The sequence below is a fragment of the Meleagris gallopavo genome, chromosome 14 (assembly GCF_905368555.1).
Source record: "Meleagris gallopavo chromosome 14, MGAL_WU_HG_1.1, whole genome shotgun sequence".
Classification (NCBI taxonomy): Eukaryota; Metazoa; Chordata; class Aves; order Galliformes; family Phasianidae; genus Meleagris; species Meleagris gallopavo.
The window spans coordinates 3,261,915-3,282,008 of NC_139417.1; the positions used below are offsets into that span (position 1 = coordinate 3,261,915).

At 38.1% G+C, this 20,094-nt stretch overlaps 1 protein-coding gene and 1 long non-coding RNA gene across 6 annotated transcripts; both read left to right on the forward strand.

Annotated features, from left to right (window-relative positions):
• Positions 1-65: 65 nt before the first annotated feature.
• Positions 66-14,974, forward strand: NOL8 (nucleolar protein 8). Of its 5 annotated transcripts, none has more exons than XM_010718396.4 (17): positions 66-170; positions 917-1,087; positions 1,249-1,311; positions 2,230-2,308; positions 2,596-2,743; positions 2,982-3,050; positions 3,354-5,279; positions 5,590-5,706; positions 6,621-6,740; positions 7,069-7,153; positions 8,116-8,263; positions 9,562-9,645; positions 10,308-10,585; positions 12,395-12,521; positions 12,951-13,021; positions 13,968-14,050; positions 14,378-14,974. In XM_010718396.4, exons 2-17 carry the CDS (start codon positions 949-951, stop codon positions 14,429-14,431), a joined length of 3,591 nt encoding a protein of 1,196 aa, XP_010716698.1. In that variant the 5' UTR covers positions 66-170; positions 917-948; the 3' UTR covers positions 14,432-14,974. The 5 variants fall into 5 exon arrangements, with proteins under 5 accessions (XP_010716698.1, XP_085092336.1, XP_085092334.1 ...); XM_085236210.1 differs by having other exon boundaries at positions 6,624-6,740; XM_085236208.1 differs by having other exon boundaries at positions 115-597.
• A 959-nt stretch (positions 14,975-15,933) lies between these two features.
• LOC146543396 (uncharacterized) lies at positions 15,934-19,754 on the forward strand. The gene is made up of 3 exons (XR_014886437.1): positions 15,934-17,551; positions 18,140-18,274; positions 19,621-19,754. It is a non-coding gene; the product is annotated as an uncharacterized LOC146543396 (long non-coding RNA).
• The last annotated feature ends 340 nt before the right edge of the window (positions 19,755-20,094 follow it).

Sequence of the window (20,094 nt, forward strand, 5' to 3'; positions counted from 1 at the left end):
TATTCACGTAGTTACTTATGTTTGTGGTTTTATTTTCTCCCTTACATCTCGGGGAAAATTCCCCTCCTTTTTTTTCCTGGTTGGTTGCGCCTAAAGCTCCCGCCATTCCCCGGCCCGGAGCTGCGTGCTGCTCTCAAACCCGCCCGGCAGCCAACAGGATCCCGGCAGTGGTGAGGGGAGCGCCGGGGTCCGCCGCCGAGGCCGTGTGCCGAGGCAGCGGCGGGAAGCGGGGCAGCGCGGCAGCGCGTGGCGGCGCCGAGGTGCCGTTCGGAGCCGGCTGGGGGCGGCGGGGCCGTTCGGAGCGGTGTGCGGAGCACGCCTCGTGCCTTCCACGCTGTGCTGCTGCGGGCGCCCGAATCCCCGTGGCGTTTCTTTTTCTTCACGTCTTCTTGTTTAGCGTTTCCTTTATAAGGCAAAGCTGAGAGCCCTGGGGCTGGTCAGCCTGGAGAAGAGAAGGCTAGGGGGGATCTTATCAGTGCTTGTGACCTAGCGCCGTCAGCTGAGTCCCTTTATCCCAGGGAAGGCCTCCTTTACTCACGTTTCTTTTTCCCATATCTGAAGAATGAGCGATCGCTGGTGGCTGCTGTGGAGTAAGAGGCACGACCTTGCGCTTTGGCTTTCCCTGTTTTTGCTGCTGTTGCCATTGAGAACTTGTTAAGCCAGAAGGGGATGTGTTGAGTGTCAGAGCTGTGGCACACCTCGCTCCCATGCTCTGCATAGGCTCTCAGTTGCTCGCCTTCTGCTCCTCTGTTTCTTAACAGGTTAATAGCTTTTCCCCATAGCATTCTTCTCCAAGGTTCTTTGTGGAGAACTTTTGATGGAATGTTTTTTTTTTTTCTTCATAATTTGATGTTTGATGTGATTGACTTAATCCCTGAAATTTAAGTACTAGTGATCTGCTACTATCTTTTTACAGGCAAACAGATGTGACAGCTTGACTCTTTCAATATGGAGAAGAAAAAAGTTTCAAAACGCCTGTATGTCGGAGGGCTTGGCCATACAGTTTCTAAGGCTGAACTGCAAGAAAGATTTGGGAAGTTTGGACGTGTTTTGGATGTAGAGATTATTACCAGAAAAGATGAGCAGGGTAACAGTTTTGCATCATTCTTTAAAAGTGAATTGTTTTTCATATGTGAAATAAGATTTTTGCTCCAGAGGCACTTTATTTTCAGGAAATAACATAATTTTCAGCTTTAAGGGAAATACTGAAAGTATGTAGAAATTAATTAAATATTTATCATTGAGCAGGGAACCCTACGAAAACTTTTGCTTACATCACTGTCAGCAGTTCTGAGTCAGATCTTAGAAAATGTAAGTATGTACATATGTCTATATGTGTTATTTTTTATTTTTAATAAATCGTGTTCTTGAACAAAGTTGCATTATTCATGATACGTCTAGGCAGGACATGGTAAAGGTGGACCTAGTTTTATTCTGTTATCATATGCATTTCGTTTGCCATAAGCTGCGGATTTTGTGAAAGATATTTTGCCAGAGTTTTCAGTATGTGGAAATAAGCAGGTGGAAAAAAATTACCTTGCAACTGAAGAGCTGATTTATGAGTTTATTCTTGCTCTTCCTTCAAAAGACATAGGAAACATTTCAGCCACTTTCTTCAGAGCCATAAAACATTAGAAGGGACTTTCCATGGGAGGAAACCCAGAAGGAAAATTCATGTAAACTTCTTGTGTTCTGACAGTTATACAAATTCCAGAATAGTTGAATTACAAAATTACTTGGAGTTATGAAATTACATATAATATGTAGCAGCAAAATACCAGATGGCGATACCTATACCTGAAGAAGAAGCACTGGTGACTTGGTGTTTTATTTAGGAAGCATTTCTGTTAGGAATTGGAAAGCTCTTTGAGATTAATTAAAAGTTAGCCCAGCCCTTGTTACTTTGATTCCTTAAGTTCCAAGTTGTTTTCCTCCTGGTTTTCCGTGCTCGTTAACTGTATCTTTCAAAATAAACAAAGTGTTAATTACCAAAGAGTTTCTCTGACAGCATAAACACTTCAGAGTATGTGTACCTGAATTTTTACATCTGTATTTGAGATGACCTATACAGACCTGATGAGAACTTTCCAAGTCAGAACCATAATTTTGAATGTAGATGTTGTTAAGTGTAGGATATTGGATTTTTCATGCACAGAAGGGATCATTGTTAAGTTCAGTGTGTATCTTTTAATGTAGAAAATATTAATTTCTAGTCTTCTTGTTTTAAAGGCATATCAATTTTAAATAAAACCAAATGGGGAGGGAGGACACTGCAAATTGAATTTGCCAAAGAAAGCTTTTTACACAGGTAAAAATCAATCAACAAATTTTTTACTGATGTACCCTTTTTCTGTTTAACTTTTAATATTATGGCAGTGCTTTAGGCATCTGCTAAGCTCCTAATCTTTCTAATTTTTATTGACGTTGGTGGGCTGGTGGTGCATATTTTATAGCACAGTCTTTTTGCCACTTACTCCCTTAAAGCTTAGCTATAATCAGAACTATGTTAATTCCTTCTGTGGGAAGGGTTGCTTCCAGTTATGATCTAACACACAGGCAAATCTTTTTACATATGTTGTGTACTTTTTGATACAGGCTTGCCATGGAGCGAGAGGAAGCAAAGCTGCAGAAAGAAAAGCCACGGAGAAAGGATGAAACAGTTCTTCTAGAATCACTGAAAAAGGCTGGTGTTGTAGACTTTCATATGAGAGCAGTACCAGGTACAGAGGTGCCAGACCATAAGGTACGGTGGGGTAGCTGTCTGGAGAATTAAAACAAAGAAATAGAATTGTGCACAAACTTATTACATTCATATTGCGTTCATTTATGCTGTAGGTAAAGAAATGTGTGAAACGTGGTCATCTTTTAAAAAGTTGTCTGAGGAAATACCTTACAAGTTCTTGTCATTCTTGTAATGAATCTTTTATTCAAGCATTATTTTCTTTACTTTTTTTCATGCTAATTTTTCATTTTTTTTTTAGAATTGGATTGTGGGTAAATTTGGCAGAGTCCTACCTATCCTTCACCTTAGGAATCAACAGAAAAATAAAATATCCTTTTTGTTTTGGTTGGACATAGACACATTTCCCTTCTTTCTTTCATCCTAATGGTAAATATATATTTGTTAAATGGTCTTCTTATTGACTACTATGGCATGTTTGATTTATTGAGTCCTTTAAGTAAATATAATAAGTTTTTTGTGATTTAAACAACTTCCTTAGACTGCAAGTCCTTTGTTTAATGGCATGCTGTCACAGCATTCCTCGTCCTTGCCCTTAGAATTTAGTTTGCAGAGATTGGAATTCTACTTGCTGAAAGAATCGTGTTGTTTTTATTCCTTAATTCATATGAACATTGTGAAGTATGACCCATCAAAATATTGCCACAACCTTAGAAAGCTGGAGGAAGACTTGACACATGTAGTTCCTGTATCCAAGCTTACCTGGCATTTGGAAGAGAAAGATGACAGCATAAGCAAGAAACGACAAGGGGAGTTCCCTGTGACTAAAGAGCAACCTAAAAAGCTGAGGCAACTGGGCAGTCAGGATGTGAATGGAGTGGAAGTGCTCCCTTCTGGGTGTCGGTCACGTTTGAGAAACATAAGCTCATCACAGCTAGATCAAAGATCAAAAACCAAATCCAGTGAGAAGTCTGAATTACCTCCAAGCAGTCTTAATAGTAATACATCAGGGCAAAGTTTACTATTAGATAAAAACAGCATTTCTAGAGTTGTGTTTCCAAATAACAGAATGCATGCTACTGACAGTGACATTGATTCCGAAGAGGAAATCAGAGCAATGATGATAAAGAAGATGGAAAAAGAGCAAACCAAAAATTTTGAGACTGAAAGTGACCACCTGGAAATTGTTGGAGATAATTTTGAGTTAAAATACAATACTCACTGGTCCTTAGGCAATCGAGACAGCGTGAAGAAAGTTGTCAAAGGAAACAGTAAAGAGAGAGGGGCTATGGACTGGGACAATGGCTATGACTCGGCGGATACAGATGAGATTATTGCTGAGAGTAAAGCCCCAGGTCTGAGTAGCACAAAAACTGCGGTTTTGGAAAATGCTAAACAGGTGAAGGTGGAAAATAAACAAATGTTATCTAGTAAGGAATGTGATTTGGTAAATGACTCCTCACTGAAAACTCACAATTTAAGAGAAGATGATGTTGAAAGCAAAGAGAAAATGAGAAAACCTAGCATTTCTGCCTTGTTGAGTACAGCAGGGAACAGTACAGCAAAAGCAAGTCATAGTGAGAGCTCTTATTCAGAGTCTGAGGAAGAAGAGTCTGATATGAGTTCTGATTATGAATCCATGATGCAAAACTGTTATCGTCTAGACCTTACATTAGATGACCTAAAAGCTTTGGCTGCTGAAAAATCTGAGACATCAGTGGAAGAATTCAGTAGTACGCAGAGTTCTAGTCAGTGCAGCATTAAAGAAAGTGCTAAAGGCAACGTCGTGCATAAGCCAGAACATTCTAAAATTCCTCCTGCAGTTATAAAAAAGTGCATCTGTCCTGAAGATATACTTGCTGCCATTTTAGATGGGGAGGAGGATGCTGATGAGGAAAGCTCCAAAGGACGAAGTAATTCATGTTTGAAATTCCAGCCCTTCAGAGGAATGGGATCCCTTTGTAATGAGTCAACTAAGGATAGCACTGATTTAAAAAAGAGATCTGTAGGAAGTTCAGGTTTTGAAGCTTCTCTTCCTTTTTGTGGGGAGAAGTCACCTGAAGGGCAATCTGAGAACCATCCATTTTATTCTCTTGAAGTCAGCACTAAAAAGAATCAAAATATACATTGTGAACGGCACAAAGAGTTGTCAGATGCTGCTTCCTTACCAGATAAGAATGTTTGTGGGCCACGTTTACAAGGAACGAACACGAAGACAAATTCTCTGCAAGGTGAGCAGAATTCAGAGTATGGAGATGTTGTTCCTTGCACCGATGAAGGTGAAGGTGAGAGCAGTGACATGGATAGTAATGCTGCCATGTCACAGAAACATGTGAAACGACAACTGAAAAGCCCAAAACTGCTTTCAAAAAAAATGAAAAGAGATGTAAGCAACACAAGTTCAGAATGTGAAATTAAGAAATGTGCAAATAGGAAGATGAGTCTTGTGGATGATAAAGAACTTCCAGGTTCTGCTTCAAAGGAATCTGATACAAAAAAACAATTGCAGGATAACCAGAAGAGGCTGGCAGCTCTGGAAGAGAGACAGAAAGAAAGGCAATTACAGAAGAAACTCATTCAAGGAGCTCTTTCAAATTTGGTAATTGCACTCGTATCTTATCTGAATAGCAGGCAGTAAAACAAAAGGGAAAAATTAAATATATGCATATATAATTTTTATATATATATATAAAATCCAAGATATTTTGCAAGCTTGTGTAATTCTTGATTACATTTCAGTTTTTGTTTTTGCAGTATGTATAAAATGTGGCATGCCTAATTCCTGGGATAGCTCTAGAATTGCAAAAGGAGTGCTGGATTCTTCCTTTACTCTCATAGAAATGTGTCCAAGATACTTCTGTGTGACTGTGCTGAACATTTACTGTTAACCTGCCTATCTTATTATGTAGGATAGCCAGCCAGCAAACAAGCATAAACACATCATATTCAATTCAGATATGGAAAGTGAAGCTGAAGTGGAAGAAACGTTGAAGCAAGATGAGAGTTCAGAAGATATGCATGGAATAGTAAGTGTTGCTAGAAGGAACTCTGGTATTCTTTGAGGCTATTCCATATCGATGGAAATGTAACTTCTATTTTGAAGACTATTTTTCATAGCTTAGTGAAAGGAAAATTTAAACAATAAATATTTCAATTAATTTGAGTGATTCTATTCTAGCTAACATGAAGCAAGTTTCTAAGAGTATGTCCTTCCTCTGCGAAAGCTAGAGATGCTGGAGAATTTGTAAGGAGATAATGATCTGTATGCAAGATGTTTTAACTGTGATTTAAAAAAAAACAATTTTTTAGTTTACAAGGCATAATTATTTAGTTTGGAATTTCTCTGCTTTTGGTCACAGGAAGGGAAGGTTTGGGCTTCGGTATTGTGGGAAGGCTTGTTGCTCTTTCCAACACAGTGGACAAAGAATCTTTATTAATTCAGAGTCTTGTTTGTGATGTTTGGAAAGTGGTGATTGTAAAGTGATGTTTGAGTCCAAAGAAATTGTGTTTTAAAGTTGTGGAGTGCGTACCTTTTCTGCAGTTCATATTTATCAACTGACTTAAACTATGTTCTGCAGTTTATACTGTGAATGAGACTTGTTCAGAAGGGTTTTAGACACTGATATTTTAATGTTGATCTCCCCTTCTATAAATCAGGAAGTTGGATTTTTACGACTAGCTCGTATTGTAAAACCTGAGTTACTTTTTATCTGGATATTTTGCCTCTACTTAAAGTTAATGATCATTTAACTGTAAAAATCTTTAGAAGGTGTGTATATGGCATAAGATTTGAAATGAATGGGTCAGTAAATATTGGTCATTCTAGAAATGCATTTTCTCAGATATGTTGGAAAGCACATGAAAAAAGTTAAAGCTGACTTATTTTCTCAAACTTTCAAAAATGGCTCCTTTCCTGTATTTTTCTTCTTGTTTAACAAAGAAGGAACATGATCCTAAATCTTCTAGAAGACTCTTTGAAAGCAGCGAAGATGATCAAGATGAAACAGATGATGAGAGATTCAAAATTAAACCACAGTTTGAAGGCAAAGCTGGTGAAAAAGTGAGTGAAGCTGTTAATGACTTTCTCATAAATCACCATAATGCCACTTCAGAAGTATGTAATATGTAGCCTTGTGTGTGTGTGCACTATGATTTTGACAAAGTTACCATGAGATTATCTCCTGCAGAGAGAACAATAGCCATGGAGGAGATAATGCATGTTGGGGGGGTGTGAGTTCACAGGCATTGTCATTTTCAGAAATTGTTCATATTCAAAAAAGGCATTAAGCTAAAGATTATTAGTGTGTAGCAATAGAGTGTGGAAATAAGAAGTTATTATATGTTGGTGATTTCTTCTCCAGCACCTAATAGAATTTCTTTTTATTTAGCTCTTAAATTTGCAATCACGTTTTGGCACAGATGAAAGATTTCGCATGGACGCTCGATTCCTTGAAAGTGAGAGTGAAGAAGAAGGTAAGCTTCTTCTTGTTTCCGAGGCAATAATTGTAATAGAGCTATATAATGGAGCCTTAATTTTGGATGCTTGAAGCAACTGACAAACTATTTTTGCTTCTCTGGTCATTTCTCAGAAAATAACCTAGCTGTACTTACTGTATTTTGGTAGCTGTGTTTTTTCAAAAACATGTTGCAAACACACTTCAGTAGCTAACCAAGGTATTAACTTGGCTGATAAATCAATGTTTGAAGTGATCTTTTTAATTCAGGATGATACCATTTACCCATGTTTTTCATAGGATAAGGGATGACTTAACTAATACAATCTTCTTGATGTTTACATTCATTTCAGCTCTTTGTTTTGTAGTCAGCTTGCACTCCATTGGTTTAGCAGTCTTAGAAAGATAACTTTTAAATAAAATCACAGAATCCCCGAGGCTGGAGAAGACCTCCAAGATCACCCAGTGCAACTGTCCTGCTACCACTGATATTTCCCTTAAATATGGTTCCTAAACCATTTTCCTTACTACAATATCTAATGTTTCTTGAGCACCTCTGAGGATGGTGACTCAAACACCTCCCTGAGCAGCCCTCCCAGTGCCTGAGCATTCTCTGGGAGAAGAAATTTTCCCTGACATCCAACCTGGGTCTCCCCTGGAACAACTTGAGGCCATTATATATTTATATATTAGAAGGCAGAAAAGCTGAAAAATGCCAAAGACAAACAAACAAAACTTGCATAATTATTTACTCTGTTTGCTTTTTTATAACTTGTCTGATTTCCACATGAAATAGGGTCCATAATATCTATAGTCAGACTAGCTGCATAACAAGGAGGAAAGCCTCTAATTAGCTTTATAATTAGGAAAGTGGCTTGCCTATTTGCATGAGCTCTACTATGGTAGTAGTGTTACACATTAAGTGTTACAGGCTTACTCTGGTCATAATGGGGGAATGTTATTTATTTGTTGTTTATTTAGGAGAAACCAATACAATGGAGGCAGATGAGGAAGAAGAAGAGTTTGCTGCAGAGAAAAAGAAAAATCTGCAAATACTGGGAAGTCTATTGAATATTGACCTGGAACAATCAAAAACAACTAAAATGGCCATAAATGCTAAGAAATTCAAGTATGTACTTAAAGTTCTTCCAGTAAATTTTATATGATTGGATTGTTGGGATTGAGAGTTAATATCTTAATTAGTCCTTGCCTGTTCCCTACAGGGGCAAGCATAAACAAGCTTGACAAAGAACATGTAAGCTAGGCAGCAAGTCAGTAAATTAGATTGTTACTTCCATAGGAGTTAATAAGGTTATTGTTTTCTCTGGACTGCATGTGAGAAATAAGGTAAATATCCTTCTTTCAAGGTGTTAACGTAAAATGGCACAGAGCCATGGACTGAAATGGTAGAAGTTAACAATATTAAGAGTAGTAATGTGCAATTAGGAACCTTTTACAGACAGTTGTCACTGGAGTTGCATCAATTGGCTGCTAACTGCTAAATACCATTCCACTGCTGCACAGTCACATTTATTTGTATGACTACTGTGCAAGTTTTATTTTCTAAAAACTAAGTACAGGAGGTGTATGGTGACTTGTGAGTCAGCCTGAACCACTGATTGAGCACCTGGGGAAAGGACCCAGTCAGCACTGGGAGCACAGGTGAAGGGAATTTGGCTGTTAGACAGGAAGGGATGGGGCCTGGCTGCACCTCTCTTAGAGCTCATTGAAGGGCTGACTGCCACTGGTAAGGATCTTTGGTTGGAGATCCTTCCCTTGTGGAGTTTTCCCTGCAAGCCCAGATCTCAGAGATGGGTTACCATTTTTTCTTTCTAACACCTTTCTATTGTGCTAGTTCCCTTGTCGTTGTCCTGTAATACTGTTTCATTCTGTTGATATTTCTGATTGTTACAGGAGAAAATACCTGTACAACCCCAGAGATTATTTTAGGAAACTCTTTTGGGAATTGTTTTTCTCTAATACTCAGTTAATGATACAGTATACACCCATTTAGAGGCACTCAACCTGTGTTGTAAGCAGCATAGTCTTTCCACACTAGTATTAGGCTCAGTCTAAACTTTTGATTATCTTAGTTGAAAGTCTTTATTTTTTCCCCTCCCCTCAGACTGATTATTTGTCAACATGTAAAATTTGATACTGGTTCATCTATAGATAAATATCTATCAATATACCTATGCCTGTTTCTTTTAGGAGATGTGCATGGTTAGTAGAAGTTTATGACACACAACTTGAAGTCTATTTTATGTTCAGTACAAAAACTTGACTAAAGCCAATTGTGTATATTTTTTCTTGATTGTTCCTGAGCTTTTCTGGTGAAGAAGTAAATTTTAAAGTTTTAGGGTAACTTTGAGTTGGATATTTATGTCACATGGGTTGTTCTATGTTGTTTTCATTCTATCTTTATAGGGATATTAATGCCCTCCGCTATGATCCCACGAGGCAAGATCATGCAGTTTTTGAGAAGAAACCAAAAGCTGTAGAAAAAGAGAGGTATTATTACAGTTTGGTAACTGCTGTGATGTTTCTTTCCCTTGAAGGCTGGCTTTCAAAAAGTGACGGTGATTTTTTTTTTTTTTGGTACTATGCAGACAGCTCTGTTATTTTTTTAACTTCTCCCTGATATTGCTAAGATAAAGATTATGACCAGTAGAAACTTAATATATTGTCTTTTTTTATCTATCTTTTACGTGCTATTTTCTGTCCTCCTTTTTCACCTACAGGTTTCAGGTTCTGGGCTTTGGGATTTGTGAATCTGTGAACAGAAAGCATTGGTTCCTAACAGGTTTTTTTTTTTCCAGCAATAGAACTATGTCCTGAATATTGTTATATTTAAATTAGGTATTGTCATGTATTAAAAGGAGATTCAGAGTGCCATTCATTACAGAGTAAAATTGCTGCTGTCTTTTCATGGAGTCAAACCTGAGGCGCTTCCCCAGTGCTTACCTTCAAAGGGTAGCAACTTGTGTGAGGCAGAAATAAATGGATTAGAAGCCTGAACCTACGGGATGCCCATGATGTCCTGTAGACCCTGGAATATCCTATTGCCAGAGTCTGGAATTGCTAAGAAAGAGGAGAAGCACTGTGGTATTTATTCATCTTTTTTTTTTTTTTTTTTTTTTTTTTTTTTTTTTTTTTAAACATTCTGATTTCAGTAAGGCTAAAAGGAAGAAGAAGAAAGAAGAGAGTGAGAAGCTGCCTGAAGTGTCTAAAGAAATATACTGTGACATTGCCGTTGATCTAAAAGAGTTGTTTGGGTCTTCAAAGAACAAATCAAAAAAAAAGGAAGGAATATCCTGGGACAAAGATGAAGCAGAGGAAGCAACTCCACGTGACCATCTGGGGCCTGATGCTGAGAGTAACACGGCTCAGGATTCTAGTGATTTCAAATTTTCCTTCTTTGATGACAAGGATCGATCTGATGTAAAAGAAGGTAACAGTGTAACATACATAGAACATACATGGGAAGAGTACTATTTCTAATGAGTTGATTATTCCAGACACTGTGGAGTTATACAGCATATTTTAATGTCAGAAACCAGGGAGTTTTCAGAAGATAAGATCACTTAACTGAGCAAAATCATTATGGTCTTCTCTTACTAAGATCTCTGTGGTTTAATTGCAGTTAATCATATTTGCATCCCTGGAATTTTATAAGGGGTGGTGTCAAGGGATAACCTTGTGAGAAGGAACTATTCTGTAGTTATTCTTTGAACAGTAATGAAAACAATTCTTGTCAACTTATTTTTTTTTTTTTAATAAACAGGAAGAGAGATACATAAGTCAAATCAGGTTTCATATAACCCAACAAAATTTTATAAATGTGTTAATTAAGGGATTGTTACAAGCAGAAGAAGTCCTTAACTGTGCCCCTGAGATCCATGAACATTTTAAAATGTGGTTAATTGTAATTTCAGAAAAATTGAAACTCAGTAACACATGATCACTGATGTATTATCTAGTTAATAAAACGGAAGTCCTAATCTAAGGAAAATCAACGTTATGTAATAAAATCAAAAAATGAAATCAAGTCACTTACTGAGTAGTACTGTGGAGATAACTGAAACAGAAACAGGAAAAAATAACACAGCCCTGAGAAGTATTATTAGTTCAGTAACATGGGTTTCAGTGTAGCAACAAGAGCTCACTGGAGCAAAGAGGAAAGTAGTTGACCACAGGCAGCATCTGGAGTTCACAGGCTTCCTAGCAATGAGAATCACTTTAAGCACTATCTTGTGTTATCTGTTTATTGGCTTGTATTGATTAAAAATCCTATTTAGTACTGTGGGGCTGCTGTGCAAGCTACTGTGTTGACACAAAACAAAAAGACAAGTCTCTCTCCATTTCACATACCTTGGTTGCTACAGTGATTTTTGTTGTTTTTGTTCAACCTGACTTCAAAAAAACCATGTATGACATGTGAAAGCCTTGATGGGAGAACACGAATAGAATGGTTTTTGCAGCACAAATTATAAGTGTATTGTGGGTCATTTAAACTTGCTCTCTTTCCCGTAAATACTCTTTTTCCAAATTAGAACTTACTGAGTTTTCACTGGAATAAAATGTTTGTTTTATAGTCTAGCTACTGCTGAGTTTGGAAATGGCTTCATATTGCTGGGGGGCTGTATAAGGAAGAACTATCTTCTCTTTTCTGGCTGCACAGATACTGTGCTTATGTACTAAAAGTAGAGGGTACCTCTAAGTTCAGAACTTCTGGCTAAGGGGATTAGTAAGTGCTCAGGTGCATGTGTCAGTTGTCACATGTAAACTGAGCTGCTAGCAACTGGCTGTGTATTTTTTGGGCAGGAGCATGTATGTGAAAATAGCAAAGTAATGAGTCTTGTCACACAGAACCTTTCTAAGACAGTGAAAGGAAGTTTATGTTCCATTTATTACAGGCTAAAAATTTGAATAGGTGGAATGACTCCCAACTCAATATTAACTGTTTTATCAGAATGACTTGATCAGAACTGTGGACACTAACAGTGAGCTTCAAAGGAACTTCTGTGTTTTTTTTTCCTGTGCAGTATTTAATACTAGTGATACGCTTTGAGGATGGATTTGTAACATGTGAAAAAGCAAACTACACTCATACTTGCCCATAGGGTCATAGAAAATACATGAAGGGAGTTTTTGTACTGTTCAAGTCTGTTATTTTCCAATATAACTACTTTGCTCTTGAGTAGAAGTCTACTGGCAAGGCAAGGAAAAGAGTAATCTGATTCTTGTGCTATTGTTGCAGAGCCGTATGTTTTTGAAGCAATAAAACCTATGAAAGTCAAATGGCAAGAAGATCCACGTTTCCAGGACAGTAGCTCTGAGGATGATGACGAACCAGAGGCAACAGAAAGTGAAAGAGATAAAGAAATGCAAGTTCTCTTTGTATTTGTTGTCTTCTTGGTAGAAGTTGATGCTAGGTGAATTTTGATAGCAGCAAGTATAAACATGGGTAGCTAACACCTTCACTGTGCATCTTTAACCAAGAAAAGTATTTTTTAAGAGAAAGCACTCTTTACTGCACAGAACACAATATTAAGAAATGTTGCTATCAGACTTGATTTGAAGTTAAATGTTAATATTGAGTTTCTAGTTGGTTGCGTGAGTATTTAACTGGGTACTGGTTTTGGCCAAGTCAAATAATGTCAAGTGTTCTTAAATATTTCTATCCAGAAGGCTGTATTTGGTTACTGTGAAGCACTGTTGTTCTGCTATTTCTCTGAAATATTGCAGCTTTAATGTATGCTAATGGAACTTGAGGCTACATTCTGTGGTGTTAACACTTCTTTGTTTTTTTCTAGGTTTCTCCCTTTACCACAATCAGGAAGTGTTAGGTTTTTCTTCTTCTCCAAAGATGATGAACGATTAAGAGGTGAAACAGTTTATTCACCTTTTCTCTCCCTTCTAATCTCTTTATTGCAACTGAAGAGGGGAAAAAGATTGCCTAGTTAATTAATTAATGGTTTCTAACTTAAATGCAGATGAGATGTTAAGAGGAAAAAAATCACAACTTTCAGTCATTTCCTGTGGTGTGAGTTGAAGCAGTGCATCCCAACAGAAACTACAGCTGTTACCTTGCACTCTTATTTTTAGGTCACTGCCTAAATTTTGCTGGTCTTTTAGAGCTTACAAATATCACTTGATAAACTAGCTAGGTATTTGGTTCTTTTCAGGCATATATGTGATCTTTTTTTTCCATGCTTCAGTTCTTACTAGGAATATTCAATATGCTTTTCAGGCACGTACACCCATATGGTTCTTGGTACTAAATAATGTGGTGTGTTCTTTCTTGTGAATGTAATGAATTCCATGGTAGAAAAAGAATGGAGTTGTTTCTGATATCTTATACAACTGATTATTAGGGCAATCTTAATGTTCATTTTCTGAGACAAGTTGATAGATTGATTTAAGAAAAGTATACAAACGTTACTGTGTACCTAATGCAGTTATTGTATTGTAACCTGGTCTATGTACCTGATTTACAGTACTTGCTAAAATCAAGCTCTGAGTTCATAGCAGGCATAAGTTTTCTTGGTAGACACAGAATCACAGTGCTGAGCTGTTAATGTAAGGATTGCTGGTTTGCTGCAATTTATATTTCAGCATAGTAAGGAAAGCTACAGCGCCCTTTGTTTTTCCACCATGCAAAGCTGCAACAAATAAAACCTGTTTTAGTCACCTGTGTTGTGGAGTTACAGGTTGTGAGTTATCTGTGCCGAAGATGACAGATCTGATTTTAACTGTCACTATTTTGCATAAGACTTAAGAAGTGTTAACATATTCCAATGGCTTTAACCATATCAATTTGTTCTGTGCAGAGGGACCCAAGTTATTTTGTAGATCAGTTAACCTCAATGAAGAAAAAGATAGCTGGGAAGACAGGCGCAGATTATTACTTGAGGTGAGTATTTTAAACAACTGTGTTTTGAAAACTATAGGTGAAATCTCAGCATGAGAACGGAATGGGGCTGTTTATTTGCCTAATTTGCAGTAAAAGCAAATTTGGGAACTTCAGAAAGACATTAAACTTCTTCATATCAGGAAGCTAAATTGTTTTTTTAACCTGGTTGTGTTTGTAATTTCATGTTGTTGTATCTAGTTGGGTAAATTATTGAAAGCCTGTGTGGCACAGGGCCAGTTACTTAACTGCATGGAGAAAACCAGTTTGAGATAAATGGGTGAACTGACAACTTCTGATAATGCTGTGTTAAAATTGAAATATTTTCAGGAATGCCGGAAGAAACATAAGGATGCAAGAAGGAAAGTGAAAACAAAACAATAAGTCTTGATGTTTCGTGTTTCTTCTTTGAAAGAGACGTTTTTCTGCAACTTCTTCAAAATTCTAGTATTTCAAAGATCTAACAGGAAACAATATTTTAAAAGACTCTTAAATATCATTTCTGGATGGCTACATATTTATTATGTCAATGTAATAAGTTCTTTTTTGGTTGTTTGGGATTTTTTTCTATATGGTTTAAATGTGTCTTGCTTCAATGTGTATTTACTAAAAGGTGGGTCGTTTAAAAAAGGAGCAGTGGATTATTTTGCTATGTTCTTGGACCCCTGTGCTGCATGGGGTTGATGAAGAGCAGACTGATCCACACTTACATAACCTATATTCAGCTGAATATAGTAGAGATCCTATTGGAGGTTCCTTTACAAGTTTTTGGAATGTTCTACTTTCAGAGTAAATGTTTACCAGAAATTTATGAAAATATGTATATAACTGGGAAAACCTATGAAATTAGTAGGTTTGTATTTCTTCACAAAGATAATTTTTCTACTTTTTAATTGTGTATATACATTAATAAATAGTAAGAACAAATGCTGGTATTGTATGCTTGTTGAATGATATTTTTACATGTGAGGTTGTGTTCTCATCCAATTAGCATATTTGCTGCAGAGTCATGGCAACATTAGAATACAGTGTTATGCAGATATTCTCTGTTGGCTAATTGTCTTGAAAGTTAAAGCATGTTTCAGCATGTATGTGATCTGCCTGGAGGCAGTCACTTAGCGTACCTTGCTGCAGACCATGATGCCCAAATACTTGTTCATACGTGATACAAGTTGTTACATGCATCACCTTGTCCTTTATCCTTGGTTGAAAGCAGCATGCTGGGCAAGAATTCAAAGTAATAAGAGAAACTTGTTCAGGACTGTGGGTAGATACCTAGTCGTATCCAGTGAGGCTTGTTGGATTTGACTCCAAGTGCAATGCAATTTCTTGTAAGAACTCTGTCACAACACTTCACCTTCATCTTGCCAGGGTCCACCACTTAAAACAAGGGTTTGTTTTAACTTCCTTTGGCTCTTCCTGGTCTCAGGAATACAAAGCCTGCTGTTGCCAGGCATTACATTAGGAAACGAGGTGGTTAGCTGGCTGTCTCTGGGTTTAAATGGCAAATCAGTGATAGAGGAACTCTTAATGCTGCTGAAACAAGAAATTTCAAAAACAAGTCTAATCTTGAAAGAAAAGTTAGAGGACAGAAGATGAAAAAGCAAATAGTGAAAGTTATGAGAGCTGGAGGAGAAGAATGTTTTTTTTCTCTAATCCTGTGTTTTGAATGGCTCTTCTTGTGTACTTCCCAATGCTCTGTGAATCTAGTCTAAATTATCTTTCTGTTTTACTTTAGAGTCCATTTTCACATTAGAAATTCTTTCAACCTTTCGAAGGCTTTCGAAGGTAGTCTGTTAGCTGTAGAATTTTGTAAGCGCTTTGTTTTGTCATGCTGCTTTGTGAACGCAGTTCTTGCATTGAACTCTTTTCTGTGGCACGTGATCCTCCTCCTGAGGCTGGGAAGTCCTCTGGCTTGTGGTAGGTGCCACCTTCTGCAGGGTGCTGCCTTATAACTTCTCTACAATGCTACTTTCTCCTGAGTAAGAATTACTGTGGCACTGCAGTTCTTACGTAGTGTTTTCATAACTGCTATCCAGAGATTTGCAATGGTTAACTGCCAAGCCAGGCACAGCGCATCTTAAAGACATAATTATGTCTTACTTAGAATCATAGAATGGTCTGGGTTGAGAAGGACCTCGAAGATCATCTAGTTTCAACCCCCTTGCCATGTGCAGGGTTGTCAGCCACTAGACCAGACTGCCCAGAGCCACGTCTGGGCTGCAAGCTCACACTGCTGGTTCATGTTCATCTCCTTGTCCACCAGAACTCCCAAGTCCTTCTCCACAGGGTTGCTCTCGAGGAGTTCTTCTCCCAGTCTATATAAATACCTGGGATTGCTCTGGCCCAAGTGCAGTGCCTTGCACTTGGCCTTGTTGAATCTCATTTGGTTCACATGGGCACAATTCTTCAGCCTGTCCTTAATTACAGCAGGATATGGCTTCAATTAAAACTGTTCTTTTTGTGTCACTTGTTAGACATAAAGAAATAGATGCAGCAAGGCCCTGGATCTGCAAAGGAATGGAGCTATTAGGCACCTGCTCTCAGCTCTTCAGAGTTGCTAGTTTGTACAGCTGCACATTTCAACCTACGTAGGTTGTCATGCAGGACAGATGGAGAAGATTGAAGGAGCATTAAGTTCAGTTCTCCTATGGTATGGTAAAGGTCAAAAAAATGTCTCCTTTGTTTGTTCCAGGTAGCTTGGAGAGGCAATATACGCATTACAACAACTAGAAAATCTTTCTTGTAAGTCTGTGCTGATGTGTGCATCAGAACTGATGCTTACACAAAATGGCTGACTTGATTCACTCACAATTGCTGCTGTCCTGGAATCTTCCTAATCAGATGGCTCAGGTCCTTGGGATGTTATAGGAATGAAGACTGCTGTATCAAATCACTTAATTAAAATATCTGGTTAAAAAGACAGCTTAATGCTTTTTAAAAAAGATTTGCACGTGTTTATGAAATGATGGTAACACATTTTAACATCTTAAAATGTAATAGTTTTCCTAGTAATTTGTCTCAATTATATGGCTTATTTAGCAGTATCTCAGATGGGGATCCTTAGTAGCTTTGTGCAGTCTTCAGTTTCATCCTTTGTCTTCTGCTACGTCCTCTTTTTTTCTGCCAATTCTGTGGTTTCTCTTGTGGTGTTTAAAAGTCACCTGTTTGGAATGTTATATCTAGATATGTTACTGGCATGATATATTGAAAACCTGCAGTGTTTCTGTGAACACACCTGGTCTGTCAACAGTAGAAACGTATCGTTTTTGTACACTGCAAGTTGCCAACATATTTACGTTACAGTAGCTGTCAGTAAGTGATATACTGGGTTCTGCCAGAGGATGGCATCAGTTGTACAGCTTTACATTGCAATTGTAGTGTTGCAGACACAAAACAGATGGCAAAGCAGTAGCAACCAGACCGGTGCACAGTCCCAGAAATGAAGACGGGTGGGGGAAAATGAAGAAACTGCAAAGGCAACATTACACAAAGAGCAGCCCCGTAGGTTTTCCATTGCTATGAGGTTGGGTTTCTGTGTTTTGTTGTTGTTGTTACTGTTTTTTTTTTTGACAGAGTTGTTTATTGATCTTTTAGCAGCTGCTTAGCCCTGATGTGTAGAGGTTTCATCTTCTGCTGGTTTTGCTGCACATATTTAAGGGTAGTTTAAATTCTACACTGTTGCAGTCTGCTCATACTGTTTTATAGTTAAAGCAGCATGTCTGTCTTTTTAGCTAGCTGTACGTACAAGGTCTGTGCACATACAAGCTGCTGGACTAGTATTTAGATTGACAGTTTTATTTTCTGTACTTATGTTAATACATATCTGTTGTTGGAACCTAAAAGATGCCCTTAACTTCTTCCATGCTATTTGTTGCAGCTGTTAAATTGACAGCATGTTCTGTATGCTTTCAGTCCCTGTAATGCAGTGAGAGAGGACAGAAAACAGTAATAAAGCAGGGAGGAAAAATGAGAGACCAATTGCTTCCTGAAGCAAAAAAAAACAGCTGTTACGTAATCATTCACTGTTTTCTTCTCCTCCCCCACCTAATGTCACTTTTCCTGTGTATGCTTTCTTGTTCTTATCCCAAGACAGCTTTATGTGTGAAGCACCTTTGAAATATGATTTGAGCAGCACAACATTTTAGGAACGGGTGTGGAAGCTGTCACTAAGCATCTCTTTGCTGAAGGCAGGTGATGTTTTAAACCAGCATTTTGCTGCTGCGGGTACGTTGTCATCCATTTTGTATATCACAAAAATAGCTTGTTTGGCTTGAGTGTGTGGACCTTCTTCCTAAAGGTCCTAGGAGCCTAAGGGTTTGGCACTGCTATGTTCAGAAGGCATATCACTAGTTAGCTGCAATCCAGCTGGACCAAGCACAACAGTATTCAAATAGTAACACAGTGAGCTAGCTGGACAAACAAGGGTTGTGGGTTCTCAACAGGTTTCTGAAACTTGAGGCTTTAAAAACTGGCCCTTGTCTGGCTGCCGTAGCCTCTCTACTGCCATGAAGCATAGCAGTATAATTTTCAGATGTGACTGTGGAGTGAGAATATTGCTCAGATCATGAGGATGTAAATTCTTGAAGGCTTGATCACGCCACTAAGCTGTTTAAATTTGTGTATATTCATGTATTCAGCACAGTAGCTGAATGAAACAGCAAGTAAATTTATTTCCCTGGAAACAGAAAAGTAAAATGCATTAGTGTAAGACCCCAATGAAAAATGGGTTTTTGGCCTGTGTTTGTTGCTGACTAATGGCCTGCTTGCTGATGGTTAATGCAGAGCAGCTGTTAGGTAGCTGGGTCTTAATCATAGTGCTGTTGTTCTGTGTACAGCCTTGAAATGACAAAAATATTATCTGATTGCTTCTGATGACTTGGAGTAAATCTTAACCATGAGAGAGGTTTGAGGCAGTTCATTTTATATTGTAACATCAATTCCTACGATTCTGCTGGAAAACAATAATTCTGTATAATTTTTCTTTTGTTGCCATCCAAGTCAAGTAAGTTAACACTTAAATGCTTTAAAAAACAAAACAAAACAAAAACACTTCAGTACCCTGGTGCCTCATCCCCACACCTCCCAGTATAACAGAAATATTTCTCGCAATGCTCCCTGCAAAAACTTTGTGCTGCAGCAGTCGTTCTTATTAGAGGCATTATACATTCACATCTTTCTTCAGATATTGCTTAAAAAAATGATTTGCTCATGCATTAATGTATTTGGACTCAATCCATTTGCCCTGGAGAGATGCAATCTCTGACTCAAATATAACACGGTCCGATAGAAATTTCTAAAAATTCCTACCAGGAGGCTTTGACTTTATTTTTACTTGAAATCAAGGCTTTTCTGGATGCAAAGATGTCTACCATCTCAGAGTAGATAACTGCTGTGTATAAGGACCTTGATTTAAACACCTAAGTGTGGAAGTGGCATACTCAACTAGGGAAGTACTTGTGCAGTGTTAATATAATCAAACTGTTTGCTCACTGTGTGTAGAAACTTCTACTGGTTAATTTGTCTTGTAATATTTGATCTGTTTGGTTTTTTTTTTAATTTTATTTATTGAGGAAAAAGTAGGAAATCAGAAACTAAAGCAACAAGGTGTATGGAGGTAAGAGCACTCAGTAGTGTTAAGAGCTTCCGGGAGCTGTGGAGGAGAGGAGCTCTTTGTGGTCCGGGCTGGCAGTTACGCAAGGGGCAGGTATGTCCTGTTTTGCACAAGCTTCTTAATCTGCTTGTCAGCTACAAGTCAGGCAGAGGCAAAGATCCAGCTCCCTACTCGGTCCTTTTTTCTTCCTCCCGTTTGCTTGTAGTGCCACCAAGAAACTAAGCGCAAAATGGGCTCTGAAAGAAACAATGCTTTGCCACTTCTTCAAAAAAGAAAGAAGTAAACCAACAGTGCGACTGCGTGAACCGCTGCTTACAGATAGTGTTTATGTTTCCCTGGATTTCCTTCCTCTTCCCTTGGCCAGCTTGGCTGAGCTGCAATGTGCCCCTGAGGCTGCGGATGGGGCCCCCGCTGCCCCCCAGCCCCAGGATTT